This window comes from Podarcis tiliguerta, assembly GCF_965153285.1.
Source record: "Podarcis tiliguerta genome assembly, chromosome: 1".
Lineage (NCBI taxonomy): Eukaryota > Metazoa > Chordata > Lepidosauria > Squamata > Lacertidae > Podarcis > Podarcis tiliguerta.
The window spans coordinates 114,282,917-114,304,878 of record NC_139534.1 but is presented as its reverse complement, the minus strand read 5'-3'; the positions used below and the strand labels follow the sequence as shown (position 1 = coordinate 114,304,878).

Genomic DNA, 21,962 nt, shown 5'->3' with positions numbered 1-21,962 from the left:
GGGGTGAACCACACTAGCTTACAAGTGGACGTGGACGTCATATGCAAGGAATTTCCGGGGGTTTTTGATGGGAAATTGGGACAGTATACGGGGCCCCCCATTGCTCTACAGCTTGACCCCGCAGTACGACCAGTCAGGCTCAAGGCCCGCCGGGTCCCGTTCGCCCTGAAACCCCGTATAGACGAGGAATTGGACCGGCTCGTGGAGCAAGGAGTGCTGGAGTGCTGGAGCCGGTGCCTAATGCCCCCTGGGAAACCCCAATCGTCACACCCGTCAAGCCTAATGGTTCGGTCCGCATCTGCGCAGACTACAAATGTACCATAAACAAGGCCCTCACGGCCCATGCATACCCAGTGCCAGTGGTCAGCCATGTCCTTGCCACCCTGGCTGGGTCGAAAATTTTTGGCAAGCTGGACTTGGCCCAAGCATATCAACAGCTACCAGTAGATGAGGCCACAGCAGAGGCACAGACGATTGTGACGCACAGAGGAGCGTTCAGGGTAAAGCGGCTGCAATTCGGTGTCAGCGTGGCACCAGGCATATTCCAGAATCTAATGGACTCTCTCCTTAAAGGAATCCCTGGCGTCACCCCCTTCTTCGATGATGTGTTGATTGCCGGGCCCACACCAGAGGAGTTTGAGGACCGCCTCCGCACCGTTCTGCACCGTTTCCAGACGGCGGGTCTCAAGGTGAAGCGGGAAAAATGTCTACTAGGAGTGCCTCAGGTGGACTTTCTGGGATTTATGGTGGATGCAGAAGGGGTCCACCCGACTGGGGACAAGGTACGGGCCATTTGCGATGCCCCAGCGCCCAAGAACAAGACTGAGCTTCAGGCCTTCTTGGGACTATTGAACTTTTACCATTCCTTCCTTCCCCACAAGGCAGCGGTAGCAGAGCCCCTACACAGACTCCTGGACAAGCGGGCCCCTTGGGTGTGGGGCCAGCGCCAGGAGGCCGCATTCCAGGCAGTCAAGGACTTGCTTGTCTCAAACTCGGTCTTGGCACACTTCGACGAGAGGCTGCCGGTGGTGCTAGCATGCGACGCCTCACCCTATGGCATTGGCGCTGTCCTGGGACACCAACTCCCGGATGGAAGAGAGGTACCGGTGGCATACTTTTCCCAGACACTCAATGCAACCGAGCGGAACTACTCGCAAATCGACAAGGAGGGTCTGGCAATCGTGAAGGGAGTAAAAAAATTCCATGATTTCTTGTACGGGCGGCCCTTCACCGTGGTGACTGACCACAAGCCGTTGCTTGGCTTGTTTGCCCCCGAAAAGCAGACCCCCCAAGTGCTGTCTCCTCGCGTCCTCAGGTGGTCAATTTTCCTTGCCAGCTACCAGTATGCACTGATTCACCGCCCTGGGAAGGCAATGGGCCATGCGGACGCCCTCAGCAGGCTACCACTACCGGAAACAGGCCCCGACCCAGCACCTGCACAAGAGGTTATGAGCCTGGAGCTGCTTCCCGACCGCCCCATTCAGGCACAAGAAGTTGCACACCATTCCAAGAAAGACAGGGTCATCTCCCGGGTCCTGGACTGGGTGTGGAGGGGATGGCCCAGCAACAGCCCTGGGCCAGAATTCGCTGGCTACACAACTCGCAAACATGAACTGTCGGCCCACAAGGGGTGCCTGTTATGGGGAAGCAGGGTCGTTGTTCCCCAGCCCCTCCGCAAAAGGGTCCTCACAGCCCTACACGAGACACACCCAGGGGTAGTAAGAATGAAGGCCCTGGCCAGGAGTTATGTGTGGTGGCCGGGGATCGACGGAGAGATAGAGGCCTGGGTCAAACACTGCCAGGCCTGCCAAGAATCCCGCCCAGATCCCCCAAGGGCCCCAGCCCAGTCCTGGGAGTCCGCCTGAGCACCATGGTCACGCCTGCATGTGGACTTCGCTGGCCCCTTTCAGGGGAAAACATTCTTCATAGTGGTGGACTCCTACACCAAATGGCTGGAAGTCGCACTGGTACCGTCCACTTCTGCATCTGCAGCCATCCGGGTACTACGCAGGCTGTTTGCAACCCACGGGCTCCCTGACACTCTCGTCTCAGACAACGGGACTGCATTTACGTCAGGAGAATTCCAAACCTTCACAGCGCAGAATGCCATCCGCCACATCCGTTCGGCGCCATTCCACCCTGCCACCAATGGCCAAGCAGAACGCATGGTGCGGACCACCAAGGACACCCTTCGCCGCATGACGCAAGGGGATTGGGAGTACCGCCTTGCCACATTCCTTCTAGCACAGCACAGCACCCCCAGCTCAACGACTGGCCGGAGCCCCGCTGAACTACTAATGGGTCGGCGCCTTGCAATCAGATTGGACCGCCTTCACCCCGATAGAGCTCAGGATGAGGTAGTGGTGGGGGAAGGCAGGAACCCCCGGACCTTCAAGGCCCAGGACCCAGTGTACGCAAAGAATTTTGGGGCAGGCCCTGCATGGGTACCCGCCACGGTCACCAGGGTCACTGGCCCCGTGTCGTACGAGGTGCTAACAGATGGGGGGCAATGCTGGCGCCGCCACTGCGACCAGATACGGCGACGATTCCCGGGAGATAACCAGGAGGCGGCGGACAGGTCAGAGGAGTCCCAAGGGAACAGTGGGGCAGTGAGGCCCATAGAGCAGCAGGGGCAAGCAGGAGAGGCAGAATCAGTAAATACAGAGAGGACCCGTGAGGCCGAAAGGACACCAGAACCAGAACCACGACTGAGCGAGCCAGTTGCGCCAGACCAAACAGCCCCATCACAGCCAGCATCCTTGGAACACGAGCCAGAACCGGAACCCCGGACCAGGGAACACCAGAGGCCGCAACGCACACGTAGGCCGCCAGCGTACCTTGAGGACTATGAATGCGACCTCCCGGGCAGGACTGGAACTTAGAGGGGAGGGGTGTTATGTACTGAGTTGAATAGGATCCAAACTGCAGCAGTCTGATTGGTCCTAGAACAATAGGATCCAAAAGGCAGCAGTCTGCTTGGTCCTAGAACAATAGGATTCAGAATGCAGCAGTCTGATTGGTCCTAGAACAATGCAGCAGTATGATTGGTTGGCAGGAACCACCCAATCATGCTCCAGATAGAAGTGAATCCACAACCTGATTGGCTTACAGTAGAATTCCGGAATTAGCCAATCATGTGCAGCCCATTGTGTAAATAATGTATATAAGGCAGATACTTTGAGGGGACTGGCATTCATTCCTCCTCACCACTATGAGCTGAATAAAGAGCATGAAATCACTTTGCGACTCTGAGTATATTTCACTGCCAAAGATTACTGCATAGATATTTCCTAGAGTGAGGAAGTTGAAGAAGTCACCTCAGCCTGCTCCCAGCTGGACTGCCCTTCTTCTTTTTGGCAACTGGGCTGTGTGCCGGGGTGGAAATTTCAAATAGAAATTTCAGAGCATAATAGATGAGGCCGGTTTTACAGGATTTCCTACACCAGGCATTCGTTCTTCCCTTAACACAGTGTTTCTCAACCTTGGGTCCCCAGATGTTGTTGGACTACAACTCCCATCATCCCTGAGCTCTGGCCTTGCTAGCTAGGGATGATGGGAGTTGTAGTCCAACAAACCCAAGGTTGAGAAAGGCTGCCGGAGCTTAACACAAGTTAGTTGGAGCCTCTTGGATGCTATATCTGTGTTTTAATGAGTGAGGCCATCACCCCCACACTGCAATCCTGTAACTCAGTCGCTAAGTATTTTGCAACTCAAGGAAGATGGCTGAGTGGGCTCACAACATTTCGCCATTGTTTGTTTTGCTTTATCTCATTTGTAAATAATCTAGCTAGCCTTGCAGAAAGCCACTTTACCTCAGAAGGAAGACATTTTAGGTGCATGAAGCCACATGTATATATTCATAAAAAGATTTGTGCTAATTTATTGAAGTTTTTTTTGGGGGGGGGGGTTAACAGGATGCTTCGACCAGTTGGGCCTATGCTGTGATCCAGCAAGGCACTTTTTAGGTTCTTCATAGCCCTCCAATGCTGTGGCTTCTCAACAACTGGTATTCAGTGATATATTGCCTCTGAAAATGGAGGTTCCTTAAAACCATTGTTTTATTTACTACAATTATACACCAATTGATTATAAAAAGGAAAAAAACTCAAAGCGGTTTACATAGAGCCACGTGATTTAAGTCATCTAAGCTTCAAAGTCTCTGTGTTTTCTTCTCATAGACCCAATTTTTTACATTTGTGCTGTGCTGTAATTGCTGTGTGGCTCCATCCTAAGCCACTCCAACAAAGTAAGATCTGTATATACATTAAGACTTGGGAGCGCAGAAGCACCATCTGTTTCCAGCCATAGAAAGGGATGTAATCAAACTGGTTCCACCACTTCTTCCTTCCGATCGAAAAGGACTGCCATGACATCTAGTGGCGCCAGCTGGATCTGAACAAAAGCCGACTGCGTTTTTCTTCCAATAACTGAAAGGATGCTAAGGAGCTAAGCCTTAACGTTAGGCAATGATGATGATTTATTTATACCCCACCCATCTGGCTGGGTTTCTCCAGCCACTTGGGGCGGCTTCCAACAAAATATTTAAAATACGATAAAGCATCAAACATTTTAAAACTTCCCTAAACAGGGCTGCCTTCAGATGTCTTCTAAAAGGCAGATAGTTGTTTATTTCCTTGACAACGGATGGGAGGGCATTCCACAGGGCAGGCACCACTACTGAGAAGGTTCTCTCTAACTTCGCTTCTTACAGTGAGGGAACCGCCAGAAGGCCCTCAGCACTGGACCTCGATGTCCGGGCTGAACGATGGGGATGGAGACACTCCTTCAGGTATACTGGGCTGAAGCCGTTTGGGGCTTTAAAGGTCAGCACCAACACTTTGAATTGTGCTTGGAAATGTACTGGAAGCCAATGTAGGTCTTTCAGGACCAGTGTTATGTGGTCTGGGTGGCTGTTCCCAGTCACCAGTCTAGCTGCCACATTCTGGATTAGTTGTAGTTTCCATGTCACCTTCAAAGGTAGCCCCATGTAGAGCGCATTGCAGTAGTCCAAGCAGGAGATAACTAGAGCATGCACCACTCTGGCGAGACAGTCCATGGGCAGACTATAATGAGGTGAAGCCCATTATAGGGTTGTTTTGTGGCAAACTCCTGAGGACTATGATCTCTGCATTTTGTACTTGGTGGGGTCATCTTCTTCCTGGTCACAACTTAAATCATCATTCTGTGCCTGAACCATCCTGAATATTCAGTGGTATCCTTTGCATGTGCTATGATGTGTGAGGTTCTCACCTGTAGCTGGCAAAAGTCCATCCCACCATACAGATTACAAGAACCACTAAATGGCATCTTTATTTTTTGCAATTGCAAATTTTATTTATTTATTTTGCCATCACTGAGTAGGGTTTTCTATGCTCTTTCCCAAATATTTTTAAGAGCTTGTGAACTACATATTGATGGAGCCACCCCACATTTTTATGCTCCCATCAGATACTAGTCTGAGACATAATCCAGACATTTGCCCTCTGCTGCAACTTTTGCAATGTGCAATAAAACTTCTTTTTTCGAGTTCACCATACGTTGAAGGAACAGAACACAATTATCGGATGACAAATGTTCTGTCAAGGGCCATTGCACCATTTTCTGGAATTTGTTTAATAAGGAGGTCTTTACTTTTGGATAGAATATCATGAAGGCAAATTGGCCAGAAATACTAGCAGTGCTAGCAAGAGTGCATGAAATTATTCCCAAAGACAATGACAAGATTTCTCCTACTTTGGCCTAATGCAAAAAGTCTTGTGCAGCCTTTCTTGTTGCTCTAAACGAATTATGTCTTTGTTCGTAATTTTCACACACTCTCTCTCATTCTGTTTTCACCTGTTCATTGTTCATTTTGCAAGATTTGCAGGTTCTGGGAAATGGTGCAATAATGTTTGATGGATGGCTGCCATCCAAGAATTATGTGGTCTTCGTCCAAATGCTTCTGAAGATGCTTCTATCCCTAGCAGATTATATAAGGCTTTCAAAAAATTGTTTTGTCCAGCTCCTTTTAGTAAAGTTCAATATTGCACAGCAGTGGCCTATGTATTTGAATGCATGCTTTTAAAAGAAACTGCAGGGTACAATTGAACTCAGTGCAATTTTAGTAACCGTGGAACTTCAGTTTCCCTAGAAACTGAATAAGCCTAGAAACGAGGCATAAATCAAGCCATTTAAAATGGCATATCCAGCTGTTTTCAAAAGATACATATTTTAAAAATGAAATGGTGTTTAATCTTAAAGCTTATTGCCACCAGCTTTTGAGTGTGAGCCCCCCTCCCTCTTGTAAAAGGCTGCAGCCGATGTGCTCTAACGCCTATTGTTAATCTTGTAACTGGGTTCAAGGCCTAACTTTTCTAAAGACTCCAGTTCAATTTTATCATCCTGGTCCCGCCACACAGAGACTGTTCAGATGATGGTGGTGATGAAGAAGTTTAGTGGAGAAGGCAGCTGCTGAATCTCTATTGGCAGAACGGGCCAATAACACAGAAGGCTTGGTTTTGTGTTGATGTCAAATGAGCCTCACCAATTTGGCGCAACCAGCAATGCTTCTACAGATAATCTCAGTGGTCAAGCTGGGATTCAAGGGTTCAGGTGGTCCCCAAGGTAGCCTGGACTCAGTGGGGAGTAAGGAAAGGTGAGCTCAGTGCTACTGAGATAGGCACACTAGTCTGCTCTTTCTCTCTGGGCTCCGGCTGAGGAAGGTCCCCATTACAGTGATTATGGGTAATGCAACTTAGGTCACACACTACTTCATTAGTGCTCTTTCAGAAGACCATTGCCAGCACATAGGTCTGATGCTTAGATGCTTAGATTGGCTTCCCTTTTGCTACAGGGTCTTTTCAAGGTTCTTACGAAGCCCTTAACAACATAGTTCCAGGACCACCTGTTTCTTTATATCCTGGCCCAACTACTGAGATCTTTGGGGGAGTCTCCTTTGATGGTCCCCCGTGGCTCATGGATACTAGAAGGCATGGATACATTGTATTGGGCCCAAGCCTGTGGAACTCCCTTGCCCCTGAGATTAGATTTTGCTGTTCCTGACTTTCTTGCTCCCACAGTATTTTAAGATAGTTTTCAGTTTTATGATAAACGTTTAAAATGCCTATTAATAATAATAATTTACGATAAGCATTTCAAAATGCCTAGTAATAATAATAATAATAATAATAATAATAATAATAATAATACCCCAAGATTGTTTGTGCAAGGGAAGCCAGCTGAGGGAGAAGTGTTCTTTCAAAGCTCTGAGGTGCATGTCCTTGAGAACCAGTGCTTTATACCTACCAAAACCACTCTGTTCTTCCAAGCATGTGGACAGGAAACCGACTTTGGTGTTGCCTTTCAGAAGTGTTTACGTTAAACTTCTTGAAAGCCCTTTCATGCTCTTCTTTTAACTCCACATGTCGCTTACTGGAACCTGCCTGGCATTACAGCACTTAGTCCTTCTCTGGAAGTCATATGTCCTGTTTGTCCTTTAGTTAATTTGCAACAGACAAAGGTATGAAGCTACACTTTGGAATGGCAAATATTTACCTCAGGATCTCACTCATTTGGAATAATAACATTGCAACTTGATTTGCACGGGAGTCAGAAAAGTAAGAGAGAAGCTGTCCCGTTGGTAAGATTTGAAAAACTAAATTCATTTTAAAAGAATATAATGGAAGGGAGGTCAATTGAAAGTGGTCACTAGTTAATTCACTGCTGTATTTTAAACCCTGAGGGTTTGTGTGTGTTTTAGGGCAGTTCAAAACGTATCTCCTACTTTTGAATGCCTTACTACTCTTAAGGGGAAATGTGAATAGCTCCACAGGGATTCTCCTCTGTATTTTTGAACTTTTTTGTTGTTCCAAAAGCAATCCCTCTAAGAAGATGCATCTACAGTGGTGGCATGCCATTGGTAAATCCTTAAAAAGTTTGGGATTAATGCCTTACATTACAATAAATTATGGAACTGCACTATTTGCTTGGAATAGCTGTACCAAAAATAGGAAGCTGCTATATACCAGGTTAGGCTATTTGTCCACCTAGCCCAGTGCTGTCTACTTTGGCAGCAGCTCTCCAGAGTCTCAGGCGATGCTTTCTTAATGCTTGCCATGTGACTCTTTAAAACATTCTCAGACTGGTATCCCTAAGGCTGTGTCGTTTACATTCAAGCTAAGCAATATTTAAAACCAAGCTCTTTTCTTATTCTGCATTCACATATCTCCTTCTTCCTCTGGGAGCCTTGAAGGAGGGAGACCCTGCTTTCTAACCCACGTTATTACGAATGTGCCTCTAAAACAGTTCAGGTATATTCCAAAGCCCACTCCTAGAATGCCCCATTTTTAATTTTTCATCTAATCAGAATGTCATTGTTATACCTATTTGAGACTGGCATTGCAGGGGTCCTTCCATTTGCATTCACATTGTTCAGCTTCAAACTAAGAATTAAAAACTCAGTCACTAAGTATTTAAGAGCAGAATTAAACTCGGCAAGTGGCTTGGGTGGCTACAAGGGTAAAATGGAGGGGCTATTTAATCTTAGGCTGTGTACATACCATACACAGTTTGTTAAATGTGCTGGGAATTGTAGCTCTGTGATGGGTAAATTACAGTTCCCAGGATTCTTGGGTTGGGAATGTGCTGTAAATTTATAATGTGAATGTAACCTTAGAGGAGCCTTTTCTGAATTAGGATGCTCAGAAGTTGTTGGCCTCCAACTCCCATCATTCTCAGTTAGCATGACCAATGGGCAAGGTTGGTGGGATTTGGAGTCCACCAATATCTGGGAACCCCAGGTTAAGGAAGCCAATCTTGGAGAAAAGATTAGATATGAGTATGATGCATGGGATAAATATATCCTCCAACATTTCTCTGATGAAAATAGGGATGTCCTATTCAGTTGTTGTTGTTGTTGTTGTTGTACCCTGCCCATCTGACTGAGTTGACCTAGGCACTCTGAGTGGATTCCAATGTACATATATAAAAACATAATAAAACATTAAACATTCCAAACCTCACTCTACAAGACAGCCTTCAGATGTCATCTAAGGGTTATATAGTTACTCATCTCCTTGGCTCAGGCATTGCATAACTCCATACCCTCCAATGTTTCTCTGATGAAAATAGGGGTGCCCTAAGGAAAAGCGGGACATTCTGGGATCAAAAATTCTGGGACTGCAAAAATAAAGCATCTTCATCCATTTCTCTAACCTATTTTCACTTTATTCACCAGAAAGAAGTTCATTGCTGTACTCCAACATGAAATCTGCCTTTTTTCTTGTCTTACTTGAACTGTGGGCTGGCATGTGCTTATCAAATGAAACAGCTGGTGTTTCAGGGATGGAGACAGAGCAGAGTATCATCCTAAACCTCTGGCCTTTCAATGACACTGATAAACTATCCCTACATAATACTGTGCCAGATCCATCTGGGGAAGAGTTTGTGCCGGAGTCCTCCATGCGCAACTTCACAGAAAAGAACACCAATTTTGGATTCAATCTCTACAGAAAAATAGCCCTGAAGCATGACAACAATGTGTTCTTTTCCCCATCGTCCTTGTCGTTTGCTTTGGCAGCCTTCTTGCTGGCTTCTGAAGGGGAGACGCACCAACAAATGCTTCAGACTCTAAACCTCCACCTTCTGGATGACAAAGAGAACCGGCTGCCATCTTTGTTCCAGCAGCTAAGTGTCAGCCTCGCCAAGAACAAGGAGTTCACTCTTTTGCAGGACAGCTTCTCTTTTGTCCAGAAAGGCTTCCAGATCAAGGACGTCTTCCGCAACTTGTCCAAGCGATACTTCGATATGGAGTTTCTGACGGTTGATTTCCGCAACTCTACTCATGCCAAGAACGCCATCAACCAACATGTGAAACAAAAGACAAGAGGGAAAATCCCTAGCTTGTTTGATGAAGTCGATCACCAGGCTAGAATCATCCTGGTGAACTGCATTCTCTTTAAAGGTAACAATTATTGTGATCATAGATATCTTTGCTGTTTTTTGTTTCGCTTCTTAAGAGAGGTGAACAGAGCTGTGGTTAACAGCTAGGTTTATGGAAGAGTCTTTCTGCCTGCCATTCTACATTACCAGCAAGACCAGACACTCCAAGTGTCCCTATTTTCCAGGGACAGTCCCAAATTTACAGAAGCCATTCTGGTTTCTTATTTGATCCCACTATGTCCTACTTTTCCTTAGGACATACCTATTTTCATCGGAGAAATGTTGGAGGGTATGGAATAGGCTGTCCCCAGGGCTTTTTTTTCAGCCAGAACTCACCAGAACTCAGTTCTGGCCCCTCTTAGGTGGGCGCCATTGCCATTCTAAGAGAATGAGGGAGGTGTTCATGGTGAGTTCCAGCACTTCCTTTTCTAGAAAAATAGCACTCAACATTTCTACTTTCATTGGAGAAATGTTGGAGGGCATGCAAGTCTTATCACCACATTAATTCCTTTTCTCTTATCTCTCTCGTTCCTTTATTGGCACCTGAAGGGTCAGCTGCTTCTCATTAAGGGGCTTTAGGGACCAGCTGCCCATCCCTAGACTAGGGCTATTCCAGAGAAATCTATGTATCTGAAGCTAGCATTGTTGCCATAATTGCCCCAAAAAGCAGTACAGTCATACCTCGGATTAAATATGCTTCGGGTTAAGCGCTTTTGGGTTGACCTCCACGGCGACCCGGAAGTAGCAGAACACGTTACTTCCGGGTTTTGCCACTCACGCATGCGCAGATGGTTAAAATGACATGCACATGCGCGGAAGCGGCGAATCACGACCCGCACGGGCGTGGGTTACGTTCGTTTCAGGAGGCTAACGGGGATCCGGAACGGATTCTGTTAGTATCCAGAGGTACCACTGTAACCAAATCTATGAAACAGGAGTGACCAGTCATCCCTCACCAATGTAGTGTAGCTATGTGAACCTTCAAACCACACTCAGGGTGAAGTCATGTTCTGCTTGCAGTCTGCCCCTGACCTCCATGCAGAAGGTGGAAGTTGTAAGAGGAGTTCTCTCCTCCCACGTATTCAATGAATTTCAGGAAGTGAAAATAGGATTCTTAAAATGTGTGCGTGTCCATTGCAGCTCTCCCTGCAGTTTTCAATGTAGGAGCTGGTCCTCTCATAAGAACATAACATAAAAATACAAGAAGAGCCCTGCAGGATCAGGCCCATGGCCCATCTAAATGTAGCATTCTGGTCTCACAGTGGCCAGAGGCCAATGGGAAGCTTGCAAGCAGGATGTGAGTGCAACAGCTGCAACTGGTATTCACAGGCATACAGTGAAGGCAGAATATAGCCATCATGACTGGTAGTTATTAATAGCTGTATCCTACATGAATGTCTCTAATCCTCTTTTAAAGCCATACAGGTTGGCAGCTGTCACTGTCTCTTGTGGGAGTGGATTCAAAGTTTAAAGATGTGCTACTTGAAGATACTAAGGAGTTTTCTCCCACAAGATGAAGTGGTGTCCATGAACTTACATGACTTTCAGAGAGGAAACCGGTGGGTCTGGCACTGTGTTTTGTTGGGAACATAAAAAAAAAGTCCTCTTGAGTCATTCCAAAGGCTCGTCTAGTTCAGCATCCAGCGACCAGCCAGGTGCCAATATCACTCTTCTCAATTGTGATTCCCAGCAATTGTCATTCAGAAGTGCAGCGGCTCCAACCATAAGGTAGAACATCATCATCATGCCTTGTAGCCATTGAGAGCCTTTCTCCTCCATGAATTTGTCCTGATCCTCTTTCAAAGTCATCCAGGTTGGTGGTCATCAGCACATCTCTTGGGATGTCATATAGATGCGGACCCACGTGGGCCCTCTTTGCTATTGCAGAATTTCACACATTGGCAAAAATCAAGGCCATCTGCGTCCTCCCTCCATTTCTGTCGACCCTTTTAATAAGTGGAGAAAAAGACTGCAAGGAATGTTTCCAGCCACTGGGTGTTGCTTGTCAGGAATATTTTCAAAGGGCTCCATGGCAACCAAAAATACACTGCAATTAAATATCCCCTAATTTCTCTCTTCTATATTTTTAGCTCCTGTTCTGATTTTTCACTCCTTCACTAATTGTTGAGTTGCGATAAAGTGTGCTGATGAGAGAAAAAGAAGATAGAGCTATCTTGAGCGCAGGGAGGCTACAGAAGCTCCATTGGCTTCGGTGGGCTTTAAGCAACCTACAAGTATGCAGGATGGCACCCCTTCTGCGATTGAAAGGGCAAGCCTGGGAGGTCTAAAAGGTGACTCATAGAGAAGAAGAGAAACTATGTGGAGTGGGGAGAAAAAGATGTCATAGAATCATAGAATCGGAAAGGAACCTGAGGATCACCCAGTCCAACCAATATGCAGTTGTCCCTTCGGGGGATCAAACCTGCAACTTATCAGCACCATGCTCTAATCAACTGAGCTACCTAGCCAACTGTTCAGGGTGGGGACAAACAAGAGACTTTTGAAGGTGTTATGATAACCCAAAAGCCACATTTCCTTCTGGGCAATTTTCCAGGCAGGACCAGAGGCAAAAGTGGGAACAGCAATGAATGTAAACCTTATTTTTGCCCAATAAGCTAGTTCCTGCACATGCACACACAACCCCCATCTCCATACTGTTAGGATAGTTCCGTTCCACCTTAAAGGATCAGGCATGATTGTTGTGTATCACATGCCTGTTTATTCCCAGCTTCTCACTGGGAACTTCCGTTTTGTATATAGTTTTTGTTCTGGCTGTTTTCCTGGACACGGAGGCAAGCAGTTATGTTTTCCCTTTGTTCTGATCCACGTTGAATAAAGCTGTAAATATGCTCTCCTGTCTGCATCTTCCGTTGTGGAGACTCTGCTGAAAGGGTGTGCACGGGTCTTAGAATGTCTCTGAGGCTTGTGTCGCTAATTGACTGATGCTGTTCCACGGGAGACTGGTGATCGTCCGGAGATAACTGGGGGCCTGCCTGATGCCTCCGTCTCCCTGGCAGTATCCCAACATATACTCCCCCCTCATATAAGCCTGAGGCATCATCACACTTCAAGCACACCTTTCATCACGACAAAAATATGTAAGAAGTATGGCCAATGGAGGCATGCCTTGGAAGGAGCTGCCTTTGAGGGCTATACACCAGGAACTATATTAGAAAAGCAGTGATCAACCATGCCAAAGTTACATGCTTTGAAATCCCATTCATTTCAGCGGAAGGGTTAAGCACATGCTGAAATGGCAATCAATGGGGACTTGGCTTTGTCCAGATTGTCCTTGAAGTTTCCTGCAGCTGATGTGGATTATGTCAGCATTATAGAATAAATGGTTGTGTTTCTGTGTCTATTCTCAGGCAACTGGCTACACCCGTTTCCTCCCAAGCACACAGAACTGGCCACCTTCTATATTAACAATTACAGGACTGTCCAAGTGCCGATGATGTCCAAGACAGAGAGGGTTGCCATCACGTTTGATAAGAGCTTGAGCTGTGTCGTGCTGAAGCTCCCATACAAAGGGAGCGCACACATGCTGGTCGTCATACCTGAGAAGGGCGCTGATTTTATGTCCATTGAAGACCATTTAACAAATGAGCTGGTGGAGTCTTGGCTTAGGACCATGAATAGCAGGTACAGGAAATGTTGTGCTTTTTGTTGCTATGATGCTAGATTGATGCAAGCTAGAATATTCAAAGGAGAAGGAAAGAAAGAGGGCAATGTACCTGAATAAGGAAGGAAAGGGGTTTAACTATGATGGATCCCTGGAGCTTGTCACCTTTTCCACAAAGACAAGTTCTTTGCTTTCACTTCTTCTGGGAAATGATCAAGCACTGGACCACAAAAACAGATATAGATGATAGATAGATACATAGATGATAGATAGATAGATGATAGATGATAGATAGATAGATAGATAGATAGATAGATAGATAGATGATAGATAGATGATAGATAGATAGATAGATAGATAGATAGATAGATAGATATAGATAGATAGACAGACAGATAGATGATAGATAGATAGATGATAGATAGATAGATAGATGATAGATAGATAGATAGATAGATAGATGATAGATAGATGATAGATATAATATTAAATATAATTATATTTTTAAAAATTGTGTGTGTTTGTGTGTGTGTGTGTGTGTATTCCTGTATCTAGGCCCAAACTTCCTACAGTATGCAGAGATTATGGGAATCATAGAAGTTACATTTCCCATGGCTCCCCGCATCACAAATGAACACTTGTATGAACAAATGAACTACATTAAGGGATTTTATGTTTGTCAAAGTCCACTTTCTCTGAATGATATAGTTGACTCCCCTACACAGGGGTTACCATTCTGGGGATAGTGCATAAAGCCAAAATCGTGTATAGTCAAAACACTCTCCCTGCACTTCTGAACACCTTCCCAAGGCCACCAAACACTCTCCTTATACCTCCAAATGCTCTCCCAAGTTGAGTGCAATGGTGGAGGGAGGATTGCCGATATTCCCCGCCCCGCCCCCCGCATCCTCTCTCTTTTTTTATTCACTCAAGTTAAATGTGCATAAGTTGCGAGTCAACTGCATCAGTGGATATGCCAAGTCTTTTAGATAATATATTATACACATTGATGGGTGAATGTGCAGTCTCCAAGAGAAGAATATGCACACTGACCAAGCAACATTCATTGATTTGCATATTCCTTGAGTTCATTCAGAGAGTATGCAGACTGAGAGGGCAATAAACAAAATCCCCTGCTGGTAGAGCTGCCAGATTTCCCTGGACAAAGCTGGGAAACGGGCTTGAAAATGGAGTCCAGAGGGGATTTCTGTGAATCAGCAAAATGTCTAGGAAAACCCGGATGTAGGGCAAGTAGGGTTTTATTTTTAAAAAATATTCAACAAACCCAGAAAAGTCCATTAAAAGCTCAACAACTTTGGGGGGAAAACACACACAACTGAACAACTTTGACCCCCCACGTCACCCCCGCAAATGAAAGCTCAGCAACTTTTGTATGGATATTCACTTTGGGGAATATGGCAACCATACCTGTTTGTCAATGTTCATTTATGCCCATTCTTCATAGCTGACCAGTCGATGTGCACAATGAGCAGTTTTTATGCACAATCTCCACTCAACTTACATTCATCACCAAATATTGATTATTTGCATTACAGGAAAATGGACATTTACTTTCCAAAGTTCAAGCTAGACCAGAAATACCACATGCATCAATTACTTCAAGATCTGGGAATTAAAGATCTTTTCTCCAATGAAGCAGACCTCAGCCACCTCACAAATGAGAGAGATGTCAAAGTATCCCAGGTAAGTGTGACCACTTTTCCTGCAGAAGTGCATGCTACCCCATTTCACAAGACACAACAGCCCCAACATTGAGATCCAGGCACACCGCTGGGTAGCATTTGTTTAGTATCAGTGTGCTGGGAAGAAGATTGGCATTGCCAGATTAGACAATGCTGATCACCCATTTGGAGGCAGGAAAAGAGAATGGAAACTAGGATCTTAAAGCAATCAAGTGATGCTGCTTAGATTGCTTTGGTGGGTAGGTATCTCTGACCTACCCAATAACTTGCAGACTCCCGTGCTGGATTTGAGGTGTTTTCGCTTTTGCAGGACCCAATCCCAAAGAGCCATCTGTGTGCAGAACCTTGTTGCAGTTGTGTGGAATGGGACATGACTGCAATTAACATAAAAGTTTTTGTTATATTAATTGCAGTGGTGGGGCAGCCTTGAGAGACCAAGAGAGGGTGCAGTTTAAGCAGAAGATTCGTACCTTCTCTCTTTGCCATGGTGCTGGCAAAAATCACCTTTCTGAACTTGCTATCTCAGCCTTTGCCCTCCTGATGCCCTCTAGATGTTCTGTAGTCCAACCCCCCAAACTTGAGGGAAGCACGTTGGCAACGGTTGTGCTATTTGAAGCTGCTTCAACAATGGCTGAAGTCCTGTTCTCATATAAATCTCTAATGACCCCCATGATATTGGACTACAACTCCCATCAGCTCCAGCTAACATGACCAATGGAGATCAGTGTTGCATGAAATGCAGGCTGCTTTACTATGAAACCTCATCCATTTCCAACATTCTCAGGTTCTCCAAAGAGCAGCTATTGAAGTGGATGAGTGGGGGACCGAAGCTGTAGCTGCCAGTGGGTCAGAAATCATGGCATACTCGCTGCCGCCAGTCATCCGTGTGAACCGGCCGTTCCTTTTTATGATCTATGAAGCGAGCATAAATGCATTGCTGTTCCTTGGCAGAGTTATCGACCCTACAGAGCTGTGAATAAAAGCCACACGTTTCTATTTGCTCCGACTTCTTTTAGTGGTCCTTTATGGGTTGAGCTACAGGTTACATTAAGCATGCCTCTTTTCAAACTGTGTTTATTGCATTTCCTCTTCCAGAAAAAAAAGCTGGTGTTTGGGACCACAGCACACAGGGAAGAGATCAGCTCTTTCCTTCCTACAAATGGTTCGATTGGAGACAGCTGCTCTTTGCCTCTAAAGGTGCTGTTTGCATCTCCGCAACACCTGCAAAGAGGAGCTTGCAGGTCTTACTCATGTGAAAGGGGCCATGTGGGGAAAGGAGATGAGAGGATGCATATTTAGCCCTAGCCTTGGGGTTGGGTCCTCCCTCTTCCACCATAACTATCACCACAGTGGACCATAATTCCTGAAGCAGGGAGCCTCTCCTGCATGCAGAAGCTTCTTGTGTGGTGCAGAATCCCAGGTGCTCAGGGTTCTAGATCACACGTTAGAGTCTCCACGTTTAAAGCTGTCTTCCTGATTCAGGCATCCCAACATGACAGTGAGAGAAGCCACGCAGCTCTGGGGATGAGGCGGGCATTCCACAAACACAGCCCCTTTCACCACACTTGTCCCATTCATGCAAATAATGCCTGAGAAGAACTGCAGTCAGAACTCGTTCTGCTCCTAATGCTGCTCAATAAAGACACTGATAGTTCAGCTATGTTGTTGCTTTTTCTCACAAGGGTTAGCAGCCAGGGAACCTCTCCCCCCCCCCTCCATTTGTTATTCACCACAGATGTCTTTCTGATGAGGCCATGCATCAGATGTTCAACAAACATACACAAACATCCCAAGGATGGAGGTCTGAACCTTGCCTGTTGCATTGCCACCCGAGCACTAGCTAGATCTCAGAAGCTGAATTCGATATTCACACTTCTCCAAAATTTGCACTGCTGTTCTCAGTCAAGTAAACATATGCATGTTCAAAGGTCAAATGCATGTATTTCTGAACGTTAACATTAAGGAACGCATATTATAGCAAATTGCTTTGCAAAAATGTCATTCCATGACACCCCAATCTCTGAGCCACTCCAGGGGTTCCTGCCCTTATTTGGCTCGGTTGCCTTGGAATGAAGCAGACTGTGGTGTCTTTAGGATATATTGGCTTTATTTATACATATACACAACCTGAGCAGAGGATAGAGGGGCTCACAGTATTAACACAACAACAGCTTTAGGTTTCCAGGGGAGCACCAAAATCCAGCACCAATCCAATGTGTGTTTCTCTGTCACTAGCATCCAGTCTGCCAGCTCTAATTATTATTATTATTATTATTATTATTATTATTATTATTATTAATAATAATAATACCCCGCCCATCTGACTGGGTTTCCCCAGCCACTCTGGGTGGCTCCCAACAGAATAATAGAACAGAATAAAACATTAAACATTAAAAACTTCCCTAAACAGGTTGCCTTCAGATGTCTTCGAAAAGTCAGATAGTTGTTTATTTCCTTGACATCTGATAGGAGGGCGTTCCACAGGGCGGGCACCACTACTGAGAAAGCCCTCTGCCTGGTTCCCTGTAACCTCTCTTCTTGCAGTGAGGGAACCGCCAGAAGGCCCTTGGAGCTGGACCTGAACAATGGGAGTGGAGACGCTTCTTCAGGTATACTGGACCAGGGCCATTTAGGGCTTTAAAGGTCAGCACCAACACTCTCACAAAATGCTGTGACTATTGTTCTTCTACCTAGGTTCACATGCTCTCCAGCCAGATGAGGGGAGTGGGGAAATGCTTATCCCGCCTCTGGGAGAGCTCCATCACTTGGCTCATTCTTTGAGATGCTGATGAGCAGTGAACTGGCCAGCTAAAGCCATTACCTTGCCAGGGACTAGTTTGAGCGGTCCCTTTTACATTCAAGCTTCACAGATACAAGAGCCCGAGAATATGAAGCGACATGGGGGGGGGGGCATCCAGAATGACCCTCTCCCAGCTCATAAGAGGAGATATATGCAGAACTTCACACTAAAGTGCCAATGCATTTGCATGATGCCGACATGTGGAGAAATGAACTGAAGAGTGGATAAATGAGAAACGGAGAGGAACTGAAATCGACAGATTTGACCATCTTTAGTGGAGGGTAGGAGGGGATGAAGGGATAGCGTGGAAAAACCAACCAGCAGACAGGGACATCATCCTAATAAGTGGGAGGGAGGTGTGGTGGAATGTGATAAATGAGGATAAGGCACCCCGAGGATGAGCTGGCTAATCTCCTGAGGCTATTGGTCCAGGGGCTTTGCCATGCTGGTTCACTACATATGCTGCAAGTAAGCATATGTTAACTCTTCATGTCACTTTAAACCTGGGAGGCAGGAGATAGGGACCACCACACACCTTCTAAAGCTGGGCTGCAACACCCCAGAAATCTCTTTCAGTATTAGACTGTATTGACGCTGCACCAAATTTTCACAATGTTTGGTTTTTGCAGTGATAGTTCCTGTTCTGTAGGTACAAATATTTTAATTCCTCCCGTCTTTACATGCCAGTTCAAAGACATTCCCACCCCACCTATCTGCTGCTGCTGCTGCGCTTGGACTCTCAAATATTACCAAAAAGGCACCGATCTTTTGCATGCTGAGAGGGAATCATAGATTAGAGTTGGAAAGGAGCCTCGGGATCATCTAGTCCAACTCCCTGCAATGCAGGATTATGCCGCTGTCCCTTACAGGGATTGAACCTGCAACCTTGGTGCTACCAGCACCACGCTCTAACCAACTGAGCTATTTGAGAACCAGCTAGATCAGGGTTTATCTCCATACACCTTCCTTTCCCCATCTAAAATTACTGTTGTCACCCAAACCACTAAGGTGTCCTTTGCCCTGTAGAAGCCACAGTTGCAACTTCCCAGGGTGAATCTTAAATCCCTTGTATCCATTGGCATTTCATGGATTGGCTCTGTGTCACCCTGCTGGTGCAGCATCTTCTACCTTATTCTTGTGGCTCCCATCTATATTCCTTGCCAAAAGATTTTCTCATACCCATATCAATGTTATGAGCAAGGATTATGACTATTGGGTGTGAAGGTAGTGCTCACACCGCCGGACTCTGTGACCCGGACTTCCTCTTGCTAGCCACAATGGGAAAGCCAAAGGCACTGGTTTGCAATTCAGACTTCTCCATATGGTGTGGTACGGTTTTCCAGCCCGATAACATGTACAGAAATGCATATACGGTGGTGACGTTTAAATTGTTAATGAAAATATATTAATGAAAATCCTACAAAAGTGCATTATATTAGGAGAAACCGTTCTGGGGAAAGAATTGCATTGGGCAAGATTGTACACAAAAATGTGTGTACTGGGAGAAATTTGCTCTAAAATGCTGATGAACCTCCATGAAGACTTGAAAATAAATAAATCAAGAAACTTATGCGGAAAACTGAACTCAAGAGTGGAAAAATAAGAGAAACCGAAACTAACCCATCCCTTTATCAGCCTTTGGTTATAGAAATGTAAAATATTACAATAATGTTAGGCCTGGAGCCAGAGCCGCTGGTATAGTGAACATAGGATCAATGTCTTTATGTCTCAACTGCACTTCTTAATTGCAAAAATTAGATCTCTCCCACCCAAAACATGCAAGTACTTTCATATCCTACGTTTTATTGTGCGTAAAGCATTCATTATTCCACATTGTAAAAAGTAACCACACACATATTCATTCACAAATTAGATTATCTTTATCATACACCAATATATTTTAAAAAACAGATTTCTGATATCAATATAGTTTTGCTGATTGCATTTCTGAAATAGAGAAGCTGACAATAGCTTCATACAGTCTCTCTCAAGTATTGGCATAAATAGAACTTTTTAAATAGAACTGCATGTTGCAGGCAAATTTTGATAGAAATGTTAGGATGAATACAAACAAAATGCCGTTGACATAGCTAAAAGCATGATAGCTTGAAATAACAACTAATTAAAAACTAGATTGCATTATTTCTAAAGTGTTGGATAAAGAGAAACTACAACCTGAAATACTAGAAGTTAAAACAAAGTATTTATACAACGAAACTGAGATATGAAACTCATGAATAATCATTTGTATGCATTTTTGGAGGTATTTGTTCTTATTAAAAGGTGAAAGGAAAACCCTCTTGAGAATTTGTATACACCAGGTAAGCAATCTTACTTAAAATTATAGCACAACGGTATTGTAAATGACTACTCAATATTTCTTTGTCCATGCTTCCAGGTTCAATACTAAAGCTTTTTTTCAGAGATAAGATGTTACTTGGTCGGTTAATCCTATATGCAGAGCAATTTCACCTATATGGTCCTATTTCCATAGCAAATATATAGTAGGAGCCCTACACTCATAAATAAGTATATTTTAAAGTAGGGGGCACTTGTATTCCAATTTGAAGAACCTGAACTATTAAAAGGCATAATTGAGAGGGAGGAAGGGGAGGTAAAACCCTGTCTCTTTAGCTGCAGCAGTTTTTAAGCACATTGCTAAAGTAACATTGAATTAAACACTTCACTTACAACATTGGAATTCTGCACATATTACATTATTTCTATGAAGATATTTTACAACATAGGAATTTATTTAACTGACAGAAGATGTTAACATTGTGAGATGCAGTCAGTCTCTCCTCTCTGGTCCTTATTGTTCAAGATTTTACTCCAACTCCTGCCAATCCTTCATCCACGTTGCCTCCAATGGTCTTTGGTGTGCATCCTTTTTTTCACCAGCTCTAGGAGTTTGATTTCCTGTTTTTCCTTCAGGCAAAAACAAAAGAACCCAAATCACACAAGTCATATTGGAATAGAATAAAGCAGAACTGTTGAACTTCACTGCTTTTAAGTATATGAATGGGGGGAAAAATACTGACTTAGTACAGTCATATTTTAAAATTTATTTCCTATCCTATGGACTTTGTGATCCTCAACACATTTATTGCAAGGTAGAAACCCAAAGCCATTCTCCTCTCCTGACTAGAACAAGAAGGTATGATATCCGTGCCTCAACTTTGGTGTCTCTGTGTCCCATTCCTGCATCCCTCCAATGTCACCTTGGCCACCATAAAGGCTTTGGTGTACAGAAGTCTGGCTTCCCAAATGCAGATGGAATTCTCCCTCACGTAAAAGGACTTGCACATCTGTTTCTATGCAGAGAATCAATCAATGAATGCATTCTTTGGTATTGATTCCACCATTCCATACTTTGAAATGAGCGTGGAAATTCGCATTTGCTAAACAAAGGCACACATTGGGGCCACAACTGAGGCAACAATCTAGAAAGGGCTAAATCTATTATTGCAGAGTATTTTATTAGAAATATGAGCTATCGCAGTATTATTTCTCATCAGTTTTTAAAAACTGATCAACAGTTCAAAGTAGGCAGGATGCAATCTGCTTCTAAATTTCACACTGGTCCATATGGGGCCCTTAGTCAAACTGTGCCTTGGCAATACATTTCCTCCTGATTCAAAAGAGGAGCCACAGAGCATAAAAACCCATTAAGTATCCCTGAATACAACATACAGTCTATGGTGGAAACTATGGCATGGCAGTGGTGAGGGATAAGAATGTTCTGTTCCCCACCTCCCTGTGCATATGCTCAGTGTCATCTGGAAGGGCCATTTCAAGTGGTTAACCAGCTATTACATCTTTGTTTCTCCCAGCTAGAGGCTGATGCCTTGGCAGCAACTAAGACTGACTTTCTAAACTCTTTGGCTGGGATCCAAAGAACTGCACTTCTAGTTCTGCA

At 44.8% G+C, this 21,962-nt stretch overlaps 2 protein-coding genes across 4 annotated transcripts in view; one reads left to right on the top strand and one right to left on the bottom strand.

The window, feature by feature from the left end:
• Positions 1-7,375: 7,375 nt before the first annotated feature.
• SERPINA10 (serpin family A member 10) lies at positions 7,376-16,242 on the top strand. 2 transcript variants are annotated; one of them, XM_083427041.1, is made up of 5 exons: positions 7,376-7,618; positions 9,215-9,940; positions 13,287-13,560; positions 15,097-15,244; positions 16,028-16,242. In XM_083427041.1, exons 2-5 carry the CDS (start codon positions 9,241-9,243, stop codon positions 16,217-16,219), a joined length of 1,314 nt encoding a protein of 437 aa, XP_083283167.1. In that variant the 5' UTR covers positions 7,376-7,618; positions 9,215-9,240; the 3' UTR covers positions 16,220-16,242. The 2 variants fall into 2 exon arrangements, with proteins under 2 accessions (XP_083283167.1, XP_083283166.1); XM_083427040.1 differs by having other exon boundaries at positions 7,541-7,618; positions 9,219-9,940.
• A 3,658-nt stretch (positions 16,243-19,900) lies between these two features.
• The window catches only part of PPP4R4 (protein phosphatase 4 regulatory subunit 4), a 77,676-nt gene continuing 75,614 nt past the window's right edge, over positions 19,901-21,962 (bottom strand). For both annotated transcript variants that reach the window (XM_083435214.1, XM_083435213.1), the window contains exon 25: positions 19,901-20,971. In XM_083435214.1, coding sequence (XP_083291340.1) covers positions 20,947-20,971 — 25 coding nt within the window. In that variant the 3' untranslated portion in view covers positions 19,901-20,946. The remainder of the gene's footprint in view (positions 20,972-21,962) is intronic.

Coding starts and splice junctions, on each gene's coding strand:
- SERPINA10 (XM_083427041.1), top strand. CDS start 9,241: ATGAAATCTGCCTTTTTTCTTGTCTTACTTGAACTGTGGGCTGGCATG. Junction 9,941..13,286: donor GAACTGCATTCTCTTTAAAG/GTAACAATTATT, acceptor GTCTATTCTCAG/GCAACTGGCTACACCCGTTT. Junction 15,245..16,027: donor GAGATGTCAAAGTATCCCAG/GTAAGTGTGACC, acceptor CAACATTCTCAG/GTTCTCCAAAGAGCAGCTAT.